This window comes from Eumetopias jubatus, unplaced genomic scaffold, assembly GCF_037043125.1.
Source record: "Eumetopias jubatus isolate StellerSeaLion01/CBP00866 unplaced genomic scaffold, mEumJub1_p1.0 scaffold_10, whole genome shotgun sequence".
NCBI lineage: Eukaryota > Metazoa > Chordata > Mammalia > Carnivora > Otariidae > Eumetopias > Eumetopias jubatus.
In genome coordinates this window covers 119605929-119621239 of record NW_028274816.1, presented here as the reverse complement: position 1 = coordinate 119621239, position 15311 = coordinate 119605929, and the positions used below count along the sequence as shown (strand labels likewise).

Here is a 15311-nt window from a genome sequence, read left to right as displayed (position 1 = left end):
ACCCCGAGGGTCCTGAGACCACACTGTCCCGCGAGGGTTCCACCCCCCGCTTAGCCACTGGAGCGACGTCCCTCAGCGGAGCCGACTTCTAAAAGTTCCGATTTTGTGCTCCGCGGCTCTATCACTTGCCAGAAGCGGCCGACGGAGGCCCCCTCCCCCGCCGTCTATCCTCCCGAATATCGCCTCGGATTCACTTCTTCGCACGTCCTACCTTCCAGAAAGTGGTCGCTTTTCTGTTCAGAGTGTTGTTACTCTTATCTTCGATCTCCTGTTGAGTTCGTAGGAGTTCAGAATGGTTTGATCCCTATTCAGCTGAATTCCTGAGACCAGACCAAACCCAGGTCTCCTACGCCTCCACCATCTTGCTCTGCAACCCCCCCGCGCCTTAACATTTTCTTAACAGAGGTTGTTTCCTACATGAAAGGGATTCTTTCTCTAGCTGCTAAGAGAATAACAACATTTTCCATTTTATTATAGTGCTTGTTCCAGACCCTGCTGTTGGGGATTGTCACAACAGCCCTGTAAGGGGTCAGCTCCATTTTGCAGACGAGGAAACTTGGCTCAAAGAGGAAAAGGCCATCACTGGTAAACACCAGGCTCTGGAATGATACAGCGTCCCTCCCTGTGTCTGCCCGTTTCTTCCTCAAAATCTCCTTGGCAGCAATCACAGGATAGCCACATGGAGGTCAGGGGCTCGGGAGCCCAGATCACGGGAAAGGAGGCTCTCAGGCCTTGAGCTATTGCTTTCTTTGTGGGGTGGATCCAGTTTTCCCCATACTCACACAATCCTCAGCCTCATGGAGACCAGAAGCTTCTTCTGTTTAAAATATGGCCCCCAGTTCTAATGCCAGATCTGCCAATGACTCATAGGGCGGCCTGGGGCAAGTCACTGTTCCTTCTCTGAACGGTGGTTCCCTTATCTCACAATGAGAGAAAGCTCCTTTCTGTCCCACATTCTACAGTCTTAAAGAAAAGTCAGATGCCGACATAATAAGGCTCATTTACTGAGCACTCGCTCTGTGCTAAGCATTCTCCTACTCCTCTCCACATCTGGAGGTAGGTCCTGTTATTTGACCTATTTTATAAATGTCGAAACCACTAAATCCTTAGAAGGATTTAGTAGTTGCCCAAGGTATCCTAGTAAATGGCAGAGTTGGGATTTGAACCTAGATTTTGCCTTTCTGAATTTGGAGCATTTAAACCATTGCATCAGCCCTGTCCCGCTAATGCTAGATCTGGCTGCTGACGACTCTCCACTGGTCACTCACACACGCGCATGGACATATGTCCTCTCTTGTGGGGAAAAGGCATGTTCACCTGGCCTATCTTCGAAGGCCACCCTGGAGGCCACCCAGCATTTCTTACTGGCCTGCCGAAGCTAGCCTCAGGACATCCATCATCTGGTCCAAATCCTCATGGTGCAGGAAATGACTGCACGGAGAGGGACACATGGCCAGACCTCTTCCCTGCATGTGAGTTCTCTTTGTACTACACACAGTTGCTTCCCCGTGTTCGTGCCCTCCTGTGCTACCCACTGGTCTCCCCATGTTGCTGTGTGTGGTCTTCACCTGTCCTGAGGCGAAGGCCTTTCTCGGACCTAGCAGTGAAAGTGACCCACTATTCTAGGCCTTATTTTCCACCCCCCACCTCCCAATCAATCCCCCCTGCCCCACCCCGACCCACAAGGCTGACAGTCATGTGAGCTGGTTTGGTTTATGTGGGTGAGGTGTTTGCTTTAGGATGATCAGGGCTGGCAGACCGCTGTGTGTCCCAGGGAGGGGGTCCTGTGTGTGTGTGTGTGTGTGTGTGTGTGTGTGTGTGTGTGAGAGAGAGAGAGAGAGAGAGAGAGAGAGTTTAAGGCCAGGCATATATCTACTTTGAAAAGACTAGGAATAGCTCTCTTTAAAAACAATTGGAAACTCCAGAGGAAAGTATTTCCAGTGTTAAACCATTGGGAGTTTCTGGCAAGCTTTATACGATGTGCTAGGATGGGACTTTGACTTTGTAGATAGACCTTCAATTAGGTTTTCAGACTGACCTCTCACCTCTGAACTCTGATGGACCCAGAGAAAGAGAGAGAGAGATAACAAACAACATTTCCTGTCCAGCTTGTCAGCATCCTGGCCTTGGCCTCTGTTTCCTGTTTTCAGTCCCATCCCCACCCTGTCCTTTAGGCTTTTAAACTCTGGTTCCCTGATTTTGACCCTGGTGCTGGCTCAGGACTTAGAAACTTCCTGCTGCCTTGGGTGTACATGCTGAACTTGTTTTGGCTCCTGTGTCAGTCTGAGCCCTGCTACCCCTCCGTGTCCGCTCTGGCCTCTGCAAGCAAAGGTCCGGGCCTGACTGTATCATATTTGTTAGTGACTCTGGCATCCCTGGGCTGTGAGCTACTAGAGGGAGGCGTTTGATCATATTCAGCCGTAACACCTCAGCTCTGATAGCAGGGAGGGTAGAGAGAAACCCCTGGATCAAGGAGCAGGAACTCCCAGTCCAGGAGGTTCTAATGCAAGCTCCCCGTGAAGGGACAGGAGCAGGAAGCATGTGGGTCAGAGCCTCAGACCCTTACCTGCCTCTGAGCCCCTAGCTGGAGACTGATGAGTCACCGTACAAGTTAAAGTGCTTTGGGCACAAGTAATAGAAACCAAGATCCACTAACCCTGGCTAATGTAAAGGAAAAGGGTATGGACACCGGGACGGCCACCAATGGATGAATGGGTAGACAAAATGTGGTACATACACACGATGAACCATTATTCGGCCTTAAGAAGGAATGAAGCCCCTGACAGTGCTGCAGCCTGGGTAAGCCCTGGAGACATGACGCTGTGTGACACATACCAGTGGCTCAGCGTGGGAGCTGAGATCCCTACTTCTCTCCGTTCCAGCCCCGCCTGGGGAAGACCACAGAGCTGCATATCGGAGGATCTAGCAAAACCTCTGTGGCAAGGACAAAAACTATTAACATTATTAATAGTTATCATTACTTGCCCACTCTGACCTGCAAAAAAAAAAAACCCAACTATGTTTCAAAAGAAAAGAAGAAGAAGAAGAGATCTAGTCAAGGGATAAAGATGGACAAGAAAAGTCAAGAATTCAAAAAGGAAGAAGAAGATAGCAGGAGGGGAAGAATGAAGGGGGGAAATCGGAGGGGGAGACGAACCATGAGAGACGATGGACTCTGAAAAACAAACGGATGGTTCTAGAGGGGAGGGGGGTGGGGGATGGGTTAGCCTGGTGATGGGTATTCAAGGGGGCACATTCTGCACGGAGCACTGGGTGTTATGCACAAACAATGAATCATGGAACACTACATCAAAAACTAATGATGTAATGTACGGTGATTAACATAACAGTAAAAAATAAGCAAGAAAAAATTATTAGTACAAAATTGATCAAAACAGTGTAACTATAATAATTTTATTCATTATTAAATATACAAAGTAAAGTGTTAAAAAAAAAGTCAAGAATTCTGTGGGGCTTTTAATGAGTCAGAGGCCAGAGATGTTCTGGCTGGTTGGAAGCCGAGCATAATTATCTGGGACGGCTGGTGTGTGGGTGTGCGGTGAGGCACTGAAAGAGCGGGAAAAAGGATGTGAAATATGTATTTCTGTGTATTAAGAATGCATGTATCCCCGTCCCCCTTAACTTTGGCATTTCCTCCAGAGACTGAGAACATGTTTGAAATACATTTAATTAGCATCTCTGATTGCAACTGTCATTCAGACCACACGCCCCCCCCCCTCCCCTGCATTTTCACAGGGCTGCACCTTTCTTTCCCGAACCTAGACTCCCACCGGGCCTGATGGTCATGGAGAGCTGTGATGTTGTGGCCTTCCTAAGGCCTAATGCTTTTGACCTGGGCCAAGTTCCTGGGAGGCAGCAAAGGTATATTGGGATCCTTGATGTACTCTTGGACCCATTCGTTTTGGGGGTTGGCGCAGATCTCTCGGTTCTTTTTGGTGACAAAGCTGTGGAGGCAGAGTTAGATGGTCAGTGGTCATGGAGTGGGGTGGGGGGTCCAGTCCATGCTTCCCCATTTCTAGCTCACCTGGGGCTCGCCTCATACTCTTCACTGCCTCCCCGGGCCTCCCCCACAGGAGTTCCCTCAGAAGGCCTCCCTGTCTGGGTTGTAGACCTCGTCATCCCGGTTTCAGCCTGTTCCCTGCTCAGCCGAGATGGCTGCCATTTATTGGGCCACACAGCTCTAAGTGGCAAAATCAAGAATTCAACCCAGGCCTTCCCTTTGAGAGTCAAAGCCTGAGTCCTTAATCATGACTCCTTTCCTTCTCCCACGGAGACTTCCTGGTTCTGTGCATCTCATCCCCGCCCCGGGTTCCCCTTCCGCCTCCACAGAAGTATCTGCAGGGAATGCTTACATGATTGCCGGCAGGTAACAGTTGAGGGCCTTTCTGTATCCCACCACCAGTTTCTTTGGAATTACTTTCTCATGGTACTTCAGGCAGCAGGTGTGAGAACTGTTCAACGACTCAGGACTTTCTGAGGGAATCACATTGAAAGCTGAGCCAAGTAGGTGTAGAGGGAGCCCATGGTTGCCTACCTTCATCCCCCATCCCTTGCGTTTCCCGCCTCTGATGGCAAAGCCATCTGTTAGCAGGGGCTGATGATAGCTTGATGGGTAACAGAGAAAGTGAAAAAAGTGGGGGAGGACACATTCGTAGAACCTTCAGCCTCTGAACTGAGTTTCATCAAGTGCAAATGTCTCGGTTATTTCATTTGCTGGTGAACCAGGGCTTGGTTTGGCAAACACGTATTGGGCTCCTATTACATGCCACGCTCTAAGGGGGCAAAAAACACGAGGGAGACACAGTTGTTACTCTCGAGTATCTCCCAGTCTAGTCAGGGTGAAAAGGGAGAGTGAAAAATACTACAGTGGAATGTGGTCTGGGATAGAAGAGAATTTGGCACAAGGTGCTTTGGGAACAGCTTTGGGTGGCTGGGGAAGAAGTCCCATAGCACGCATGTGCATGCAAGTGCATGGCTTGATTCTTGAAGGCTGAGCAGAATTGAGACAAAGGGGTTGTAGGGCCTGGAAGAAACGAAGGTATGAAGGCTTAAAGGTGGCGGGAGCTGTCTGTGTTGGGGGAGCACTGAGCAGCTGCAGACGGCTGGAATGCAATGAGAGAAGAAAGATGTAAGAAGAGATGAGATTGGGGCTCCTGGGTGGCTCAGGTTAAGCATCTGCCTTCAGCTCAGGTCATGATCCGGGGTTCCTGGGATCGAGCCCTGAGTCAGGCTCCCTGCTCAGTGAGGAGTCTGCTTCTCCTCTCCCTCTGCCCCTTCTCCCCCCACCGCACTCGTATGCTCTCTCTCTCTCAAATAAATAATAATTTAAAAAAAAAGAAAATAAAAAAGAAAATGAAAAAAAAAAAGATGAAATTGGAGAGCGGGAGGGGGAGGACCAGCACACCTTCCTTGGAGGGGAGTGTGGACTCTATCCTAGAGGCATTAGAGGGGCTAGGGTCAGGGAGGAGGGCGAGATGAGCAATGAGCCAGAGAAGTTAGGGTGGGAAGAAAAGTGTTCTAATTTAGGCTTTAGGTCAGAGATCTTAAATAGGAATATTGACTAAATGATTTGAATCATGGGCAAATTTTAAAAATCTCTCTAGGTCTCCTCATCTATGAAATGAGGGTAAAAAATGCTTATGTCCGAGGATCGGGGTGAGGGTTGGCGGAGAAAATGCTGGTTAAGCCCTCAATTCAGAGCCTGGCCCATAGAAAGGCTCAGTCACCAGTTGTTATCATTAAGAGCAGGTGGTAGGAATGACCATTCTTCTTGCCCAGAAATGCCACTTGCCCGCCTCTCTTTGATGCTGACAGAATGCTGGCCTCGGTTGTTAGCACTGTTTCCCTTGAGCTCCCCTGACTGCTCATCAGTTGGGGATATCACACAGGAGGGCAGGCAGAGACCTCCCCCAGCCCCCAAAACTGCAGAGTGCAAATCCCTCTGCAGCCTGACCCTTACTTCCAGCTGGTGGCCAAGACTGGAATATCTCGAGAGTACAATTTGGCCGATCCATGCTTCGGGTGGGCCATTTTCTCTTTTTGGAAGACTGAACCCACTGCAGTGGTCTGTTTGACCTTCCCTAAGGGCATTGTTGCCTCCTGCCACCCACCAGATGCAGCTCTGCTCATAGTGATGGCCATGACCCCGGTACTCCAAGCAGAGTTTACAAAGTTCAGGGGCATTTTGAGAGTGTGTGGGCAGATTACATGGTGTGTGGGTGGCCCTTGCTCCCCTGAGAGTTTATACAGGCAGAGTCCAGCCAGACCAGGTGCCTGGGGTAGCTTTAGAGAGAAAAGGGCTGGGACACCACACCCTGGGGTGGGTATGTGGTGTCTTTCATAAATGGTGGTTGAGTTGGGGGTAGAAAAAGGGTTAAACCAACCTTTTTCTCCATAGGTCCCAAGCATCCTGTGGCTCCACAACCTTTCAACCCCTTTCCTCTTTTCCTCTTTTCTATGGACTTTTCCTTTTTCTATGTGGACTTTTTCTATGGACTTTATCCCCATTCCCCAGACCTCGGCTGGGGAATGGGGATAGAGGCCATGAAATTCTCATATGCACACCTGGGCATCCCACTGGGCCTTCTTTTGGCTGCCATGATAGTCCCAGCAATCTGTGCCAGACACCACAAGGAAGGGGTGTCTAGGTTTAGAGTCCCCACCCCTGGGCTTAGCCGCCTCCCCAACGCTTTTTGTCCTGCTCTCCCAGAGCATCTGCAGCACCTGTCTTGCTCTCCTTTCATTGCTCATGTTTATTATCATCTCTTCTGTTACTTCCTTGACTCCCCCTAAATGATCATTCCTGTTCTCCAACCTCGGGACCCCTGACGTGACCTTGACCCAGCTTCCTGAAACTGCCTGATGACCCCAGAAGGGGTTGGGACCCCAGCCCAGCTCTACTTGCGAAGGGGAGAGTTTGCGGACAGCAGGTGTGCCTGCAGGAGGGGAGAGGCCCTGCGGCTGATGACAGAGACCTGACAGGGCTCTTGGTGTCACCCCACTGCCAGCTACCTTGTCCCCCTTCTCTTTCCTGCTCTACAGGGACAGGTGGACTCACTTGACTGGCCGTGCAAAGCAGGAGTGGTGAGGATGAGAATGAGGAGAAAGAGGGCAGCCCCGGAGACCTTCATCCTCTCAGGGGGGCCCTTCAGCTTCAGGGGAAAAGCTGGTTGTCCACTCTGACTTCACGGCCTTCTGGACTCTGACCACTTCGGAGCATGTGGCGGAGAGAGGAGCGGCCTCCCTCAGTGTTTGCTGAAAGGGGGGCGGGGCCTGGCGCAGGTGAATTAATATGATTTAAGTTCAGGAGGAGGGGAGTGGAGAAGGGAGTGAGTGGTTCGTGTGCGCTGGGTGTCCGCCACCTTGTATGCCCTGTTTTACTTAATCCTTGCAGGAGTGAAGCGGAGATTATGACTCTGTTTTATAAATGAGGCCACCGAGGCTTGGAGAGGTTAAAGAAATTCTCCCTAAGGAAGGAGGCAGGCAGTTCTGAAAACCGGATCCGTGTGATTTCACCACCTTACGGGCCAGCCATCTCTATTTTGGGGGAGGTGGAGGGAGGGTGGAACCTCCCCAGTTCCCCCAGGTGATCCGTCATTGGGAAGGTGAACATAAGGCAGGATTAGAGAGTGCACAGACTGGGGCAAGGGGTAGGGTTTAGGCCTCTGAAAACAATGTCCCCCATCCCCCGTCTGACACATGACTGAGCTCAGAAATTTTCCTGTCACAGATTATGTTACTAATACATCGAGAAAAACAATGTGCTGATCCTTGGGTCCTCATTTATTGCTGAGGTGTTTGGCTTGTTTGTTGATTTTTTTTTTTTTTTTAAATATCTTTGGACCTTGGACTCTGAACCAGTTTTAGGTCTAGTTGGCCATCCCTTTTGCGTCCCCGCGGTATGGGTTCCTCCAACCTGCCGCTGTGGCCAATCATGGCCAGCAGAGGGCGCTCCAACCGCACACGCACCTGGCAACCCGCTTCTGTGTCCCACAGTTCCAGGTTCCGGGTCCCCGGCCTTGACCAGGGCTAACCTGTCCCTCAGCATCTTCTCTCTTCAGACTGCCTCAGGACCCCATTCCTGGGGTTGAAGGCAGAGTTCAGAGAAGAGATGGAAGATACGGGATTTTGCTGTGGATGGACTGTGAGCTCTAGAGGCAGAGGGGGGAACGTTTCAGTAAATGAAGAGTAGAGAGAGGCAGGGGCGGATTGAGACCCTTATGGGGCCTGCTGTTCGGCATGACTGCTCATAAATAAGGAAAAGTTGTATAATGTATTTAGTCCTGCTGGGTTCAAGGCAGTTAGTGGTGGGGAAGCTGTGGCTTTTTATGAGGGTAGGAAGGGTATGTCTGTGGGGTACCCCCTTGGCTGCTATTTATGGAGGCAGGGAGGTCTGGAGAAGCCTGGTTGTGCCTTTAGCATACAAGCCTCCTCTTGGCCCTGGTCTTGGGAGGCCTCTGGCCAGGGAAGGATGGCCACAGAGCCTACGCTGGGCATGCTCTTCTTCTGAGTATGCAGAGCTCCCCCTCAAACCCTGAAGATGGGTCTGAGAGCCTTTGGGGGCAGCTGGGTGTTATTCATGGAGCATAGCCTCCTCCTGATTCCTGCCTCATTCCAACCATCCATCCATCCATCCATCCATCCATCCATCCATCCATCCATTTCCTGCTCTAGGCCAGGCTTTCTGTTAGGCCTTTTGGAGGGCACAGAAATGGCCCTAACAATAGAGTACAACCTGCTGTATGTAAGTGGAGGGGAAGGGTTGGATAAAATATGTCCACAAATCATTCTTACCCCAGATGGCTGGGAACAAGGGCCTTGGGAGCAGCTCGGAACAAAAGATTTTGAAGTATGGCTGCTATGAAAAAGTCTTTATGAAGATTTACCTGCAAAACCAGGTGATAACTCTTAGCTTTACACTTGTGTAGTTTATATAAGATAATACACACAGGCTACTTAGCAGACTGCTTGGAAGGTAGAAAGTGCTAAGACAATGGTATCTGTTCCCATCATGATGATGATTGTGTATCCCCATCACAGGCCCTGACCTGTTTTTTGTACCCAGGGCTGACCACACCTCTGCAGAACAAAGGCTGATGCCGATGGTACCACCCCGGCTGGGCTCCAATGAGTAGATTCAGTAGAAATGAGTGACGGCAGGGAGGGCATGAATTCAAGGTCTTTAATTCAAGGCAAGGCAGCTCCTGAGAGGCGGCTGGGGCTGAGAGTTGGAGCTGAGAGGGGGGGCCCTCTCATCTTCTCTTTAGGATGGTCAGCTGTACCCTTCTCCACTACTTCTGGGTCACTCATTTCTCCCCAGGTCCTTGATGTAGTCCTGGACCCAGTCATCACTGGGGTTGGCACATATGGAATGACCCTTTTTGGTGATGAAGCTGTGGAGCAAAAGGGAGAAGCGTTACCAACTGAGGCATCCAGCAGCTGGGAAGTGAAAGCTGGTCAGCCCTCCCGAGCAAACTCCTCACCCACCTAGGCTGTTTCTCCTTCCTCTGCTAGAGGCAGCCCAAGACCAGTCTCCTCTCTGAGACATACTCTCCAGCCCCTCAGGGGCCCCCTAGACCCATCTAGTCTCCGTGCTTCCCCTGCCCTTGGAAGTGCCCCCCCCCGCCCCATCTCCTTCCCTGATGCCTCCCCATCCACAGGGTCTGCTTCCTCCTGGCTTCCTGCAGGCTCAGCCAGGCCAGAAAGCCCCCAGTTTGCCCCTCTGGTTGCTGCACCTGGGAGGTGCTCTGGGAAGTCCCCATTCCAGGTCCTCCCTCCCCCACCCCCAGCCTTGCAGGCTCCCTGCCCCCCAGTAGGGTGTGCGGGTGCCACTTACACAACTCCAGGCCTCGAACACTGGCTGCTGGTATCATAATAATCTGTGATCCGGGGACGTGGAATTGCCTGGGCAATGTAGCTGATGCAACACTCGGTCGGGTGGTAAGGTCCTCCTGAGGAGACAGCAGGGAGCGAAGCTGAGCCTGGGCTCTTTGTTAGAGGCCAGACCTGCTGGCTGCTTCTGCATTACAGAGGGTGGAAGAGGGAAGGAAGGAGGGGGTGGCCCCGCTGAATTCGGACATAGGATTGTGCAGATTCTCTCCTCTTTCCCTCCTCCTGCATCAGCAATCACCTTCCTTCCTGTTCTTCAACCTCTTCTAGAAAGACTGGCTGATGACCTTCAGCTCTGGATTGAAGATTAGCAAAACCCAAGTCTTCTTAGTGAGTACACACCACCCCTGTGGGGCAGGCTCGCCCAGATGTTCCACATAGGAGGAATATTTGGAAGAAATCTCCATGAGGGACAGGGATACATGCCAGTTGGCCGTGCAGACCCAGCCCCTCCCAATCCGCCCATTCCGCCTGTGTCCCCATGCAACCCCTGTCCTGCAAAGAGGGAAGGAAGCTGACACCAACGTCCAAGGACAGGGAGTCAGGACACCCAGATCCCAACCTCCCCTCGCCTTTCCTGGCTTTGTGCCCATGGCAACTTTATTCCCCTGTTAGTTTCCTCATCTGTCAATGAGGTTGTTGGACTGGATTGGTGGTTTTTATACTGAGCTTCCTGGGGGTCTTGGGGCTTTGGGGTCTCTTTCAGAGATACTGATGCATTAGGAGTAGAGTTTTGGAGATAGTATCCCTTTTGGCCCTTTTTGCTGTTTTACATATTAGGTTTCTGAGTAAGATTTTGCTTGAAGAAGGGTTCCACTGTCTAAAAAATGTTAAACATCACTGGATTAGGTGAGCTGTCCAGTTATTTTCTGATTCTGCAATTCCACGGCTCTCATTGGAGGTGTGGGAGGGGGACAGTGGAAATCACATGTTCAGTCAAGCTTGACTTATGGAGGTAGCAGGAAGGGCATTTCTGACCAAGGGCCCTGGAGAAACAAGAAGGCACCGTGGTCATGGAGTGGAGGGATGAGGGTGTGCACATTATGTGACCAACCTGGATAGGACTGGGAGTGTCCGGGCAGTGGCCTCCGAGGTCACCAGGGGCGGCTGCATGCGTGGGTGGGAAGGGAAAGGCCTGGTCTTTTACCCAATTAGCATCCTCCCTCCCCAAAGGATGGGGTAAGGGGTCCGCTGGTCCCTGCCCAGATTCTCATTGACGTTAGACCAGCTTTATTTCAATAACCTCCTCTTTTTCCCTCCCAGTTTCTGAAAAGGAGACAAGGTAAAATTGAAGGGTGAGGCATAGTTTTGGTTGTGTGTGAAGGCAGCTCATCCTAAGGAATAAACTGGGAAAGGGTGGCGAGATGGGACCTGTACTGTCGTGGTTCCCCTCAGCGCACACTGAAGCAAGGCTGCCCTTGCGGGGTGGGTCTGACTCTGGAAGGAAGTGGCCCCAATCTCAGGAGGCAAGCGGACAAATGGCTCTGAGGGTCCCCCCAAACTGCTCCTCTATCTCCCTGTGGATAATGTCCCCCAGATGGGGTGGGCCACTCTTATTTAATGGCAGAGAGAGATGAACTGAGGGAGTGGAGAGGCAGGCCTCACTCCATGGCCTTGGTGGGCAGGCGGACTGGTCCTGGAGGGCGAGGACGAAACCAGTTTCAGAAGACCCCAGACCTCCTTCGAGAGCCCCTCATCCTTATTTCCCCAAAAACCTTACTCCTGGTTCTTTACCCACAGGGGCCAAATTGGAAGGAAGACAAGGTGTTGTACTCACGTGGGGAGAACCCAGCCTTGCGCCCCAGGGTGCAGGTGATGAGGAGGATGACGAAGAGGGAGATGGCTGCCATGGAGACTTTCATCCTCCTGGTGGGGGAGAACTTTATCCTCTTGGTGGGGAGCTGCCGCAGGAGGAGAGCTGCCCTGGTAGCGACTTCGGAGGATCCTGGGCTGAGGAGTTGTTGAGAAATGATCATCAAGGCAAAATATTTTTTTAAAATGAGGGAACTAAGATGACAAACGGAAGTAGGGAGTAACAATGCCTCAGCAATTTCAGATCCTGAACGTTTGTTGAGGGCGGAGCGAGGGAAGCCTGGAGAGCCAAGATTTCAGGGAGGACCTTGCCTTCCATCCCTAGTGGGAATAAATTTAACTCCTTGGATATAAGCCCTTCCTTTGGTGTAGGCCACAGCGCAGGGCCTGGGGGTACTGTTGTGCACTTAGTGCAAGACCTCAAGGCTGGGATGTGGCCTGTGCCCAATTCCAGTTCTGGGCCTGGAACAAGGCCACGTGGGGAGGTTCAGGATCGGTTTGTCTGGAGATCAGAGGGGATTTGGGGTACCAGGATGAGGCCTGGAGCCCCGCAAGTCCGGTCTTACTAATCTGGGGTAGGAACTCCTCACTTAAACACTTAGGCAGAACCTCTAGCTCCCAGCCTTATCACTACCCTCTCACCGTACCCTGGGGTGAAGAAGTGCCACGATGCTCAGTAGATAATTGATTTACCAAACATTACATAATGGTTATATGCCCTAGGCACTGTCCCAAATGTTTAAGGAATATTAGCCCATTTAATCTTTAAATCAGCAGTTGAGGAAACTGAGGCAGAGAGAGTATAAAAAACTCACCCAAGCTTTGACAGTTGATAAGTGGAATCAGTGTTCAAACCTGGGCAATCTAGTTTCCAAGTCTGTGTTCTTAACTGCTATGGCCTGGGGAAACATGGGACCCCCCCGCCCTCCTTGCCCCAACGAAGCTGTCTCTGTAAGTGTCCTGGCTAGTGTGGCTTTTCTGCAAAGCCTTTAGTCTGAGCCCTTTCTGAGCTCAGGTGGATCCATTTGGGACCCTTTCCTGGTTTCTGACTTTTGTTACAGAGAAGCTTGATGGGTACCTAGAAAATGCCCTGTTCAGGGATGGCTAGTACACTTCACTGATTCAGGGTGGACCAGAGTTCTGTGTTGGAGACCATTCTGAGGCCATGTCCACACACCTCAGAGGGAGTGCTGTGACTAACATGTGGTTCCTGCTAGGGTGCAGCTCACAGGCTATGTATTGCCATCCTTAGATTAGTCTAAACTGGCCATTTACGGAGGAGGAACTGGGGCTCAGGAAGGGCCAGGGGCTTGCTCATATTTACAGGATGACTAGGATGCAGAACAGATCCGCCTTAGTCCAGTGGCCTTTACCATGCTCTTCTTGGGGGCCCTTCGCCCATTTCGCTTGCTGCTGTGGTTGGAAAGCTGTTCATATCTTCTTTCCTTGACTGGACTCAACAGGGCAGGGAGCTTCTGTTCTTTATCTTTGCCCATTCACACACACCTGGCAGGGAGCAGGTAATTTATAAAGGCATGTTTTAGAAGAAGCATGAATAAATAAATTGAGCAGGTCAAAGTAGGTACATCTCACAGGAAACATGCTGGGGTTCCAAGATAGCCATTTGTTAGACATATTCTGTATTTGTTATCATCGCTAACAGTACTATTTAAACTCTTCAAATCAAATAACAATTGCCATTAGGAACCATCTAAGGAAATAAGTTTTAGGGTGAACGTGAATTGGAAGGAAACAGTGTTTACTTTGTTTTCCTGGAGACTTAGCCTCCCTGCGAAGTTGTTGTTAGGAGCCTTACAGGAAATCCCTTTATTTTCTAAGAAATTATTAAATTCCTATCTATGTTAATCTGTATATGCTAATTGCTATAATAAACAACCCCTAAATCTCAGGGGATTAATTAAATGAAGGCTTATTTCTTGCTCACGTCACAGTCCCATGTGTGTGAGCAGTAGGATGAGGGTGTGTGTGTTGGGGAAGGCTGTTCATGCACCTGTTCAGGGACTAAGGCTTCCTCTATCTGTGATTCCTGCAGTTTCAACACAAGGCCTCCAAGTTTGCTACAAATGGGAGAGGCAGAGGAGAGCTGAGAGATTTTCACGTACCAGTCCCAAAAATGATATAGATGACTTTCTTTTTTTTTTTTTTTTAAAGATTTTATTTATTTATTTGACAGAGAGAGACACAGCGAGAGAGGGAACACAAGCGGGGGGAGTGGGAGAGGGAGAAGCAGGCTTCCCGCCGAGCAGGGAGCCCGATGCGGGACTCGATCCCAGGACCCTGGGATTATGACCTGAGCCGAAGGCAGACGCTTAACGACTGAGCCACCCAGGCGCCCCTGATATAGATGACTTTCACTTAACACTCCATGGCCAGAATGAAGTTACCTGGCTCCAAGTTAATGACAAAATATGGAAAATATAGATCATCTGTGTGCCTAGGAGGAAAATGGAATGGGTTTATTGACTACATCACTTCTTTGCCACAAGACCAAATGCCAGGTACTGGGCTACACTTGGAGGGTGGGAATGAAGATGACCCTGACCTCAGAGGACTCACAGCTTCAAGAGACACTCAAAAAAGTAAATGAAAATTACAATACAGTGGGATGAATGGAATTTGTTAGCAACATGGAGACATTAAATATTCTGTTGCCCACCAGTAAGTATGTAGTACCTTTTAAAAAAATATTAAAAATGTTTTCCAAAGCAGCACATACACATGGATTTAAAAAAAATCAGAGAATACAGAAGGAGTGTGTGGGACATACATTTTTCTGAGTTCCTGCTTGTCTGAAGATGTCCTTACTCATCCCTCATGCTTGATGGATATTTTTGCTGGGTGTAGAATTCTACCTTGAGAGTAGAATTTTTGCGAGGGGGGACTTATATTTGTGTTTTTTCCCTGGTTTTTCATCTCTCTAGATATTTTTTTAAAGTTAATCGTCTTTTTATTGGAAAAAAAGACTAGCATTTACAACTTGGCATGGACATAAATTGTAATTTCTTGAACAGCAATGTTGATGGTGTTCCACAGCCTCAGCCTACTCTGCTGGCTCCAAGTCATGGTTCAGAAGGTTTTAAAAATGGAGTCCAAAGATAGTCCCTTCCTTTTTAAAACTTGGTGTGAATGGTGACAGCCACACCCACTTTGCTCTAGTACAACGAGGACAAGGCTAACCCAACACACGCAGCCCGCTACCAGGATGAGTGTCATCATCACCATGGGTCAAGGCACATGGAAGTATGAGAGGGCCATTCTGCTAAGTGGGGCTATGTTTAGACTATTTATCCTTCATCCATTTTTCTGCACAGCATCCTGAGGTAAACCAATTTTAAATGTTTGTTTTCAGTAAACCGGCCATGACAATTTATACTAACAAGTTGAACTAGAACACATTTGAATATGCTTTCAATCTGTTTTTTTCATTTATCATTTTTAACACAAATGTTTCTTGATCATTAAGATAGTACAAGTATTTATACTATAAAGCTGATGGGAGCTTGATCTTTAAAGGACAGGACCACAAACCAATACATGCAGATTTTTGAGTGTGTGGACCTAAGGTAACT

The 15311-nt window shown here is 49.7% G+C and overlaps 2 protein-coding genes across 2 annotated transcripts; both read right to left on the bottom strand.

The window, feature by feature from the left end:
• Nucleotides 1-3832: 3832 nt before the first annotated feature.
• CCL16 (C-C motif chemokine ligand 16) lies at nt 3833-7151 on the bottom strand. The gene is made up of 3 exons (XM_028109413.2): nt 7079-7151; nt 4374-4494; nt 3833-3965 (listed from the first exon to the last, which is right to left on the bottom strand). The coding sequence occupies exons 1-3, from the start codon at nt 7149-7151 to the stop codon at nt 3833-3835; spliced, it is 327 nt and encodes a 108-aa protein (XP_027965214.1).
• Nucleotides 7152-9188: 2037 nt separating this feature from the next.
• Nucleotides 9189-11924, bottom strand: LOC114213996 (C-C motif chemokine 14). Its single transcript, XM_028109412.2, has 3 exons — nt 11687-11924; nt 9857-9971; nt 9189-9413 (listed from the first exon to the last, which is right to left on the bottom strand). Exons 1-3 carry the CDS (start codon nt 11883-11885, stop codon nt 9323-9325), a joined length of 405 nt encoding a protein of 134 aa, XP_027965213.1. The 5' UTR covers nt 11886-11924; the 3' UTR covers nt 9189-9322.
• Between the last annotated feature and the right edge of the window lie 3387 nt (nt 11925-15311).

Coding starts and splice junctions, on each gene's coding strand:
- CCL16 (XM_028109413.2), bottom strand. CDS start 7,151: ATGAAGGTCTCCGGGGCTGCCCTCTTTCTCCTCATTCTCATCCTCACC. Junction 4,495..7,078: donor TGCTTTGCACGGCCAGTCAA/GTGAGTCCACCT, acceptor TGATTCCCTCAG/AAAGTCCTGAGTCGTTGAAC. Junction 3,966..4,373: donor TGTTACCTGCCGGCAATCAT/GTAAGCATTCCC, acceptor CTGCCTCCACAG/CTTTGTCACCAAAAAGAACC.
- LOC114213996 (XM_028109412.2), bottom strand. CDS start 11,885: ATGATCATTTCTCAACAACTCCTCAGCCCAGGATCCTCCGAAGTCGCT. Junction 9,972..11,686: donor CAAGGCTGGGTTCTCCCCAC/GTGAGTACAACA, acceptor CTGTCTCCTCAG/GAGGACCTTACCACCCGACC. Junction 9,414..9,856: donor TGTTCGAGGCCTGGAGTTGT/GTAAGTGGCACC, acceptor TTTGCTCCACAG/CTTCATCACCAAAAAGGGTC.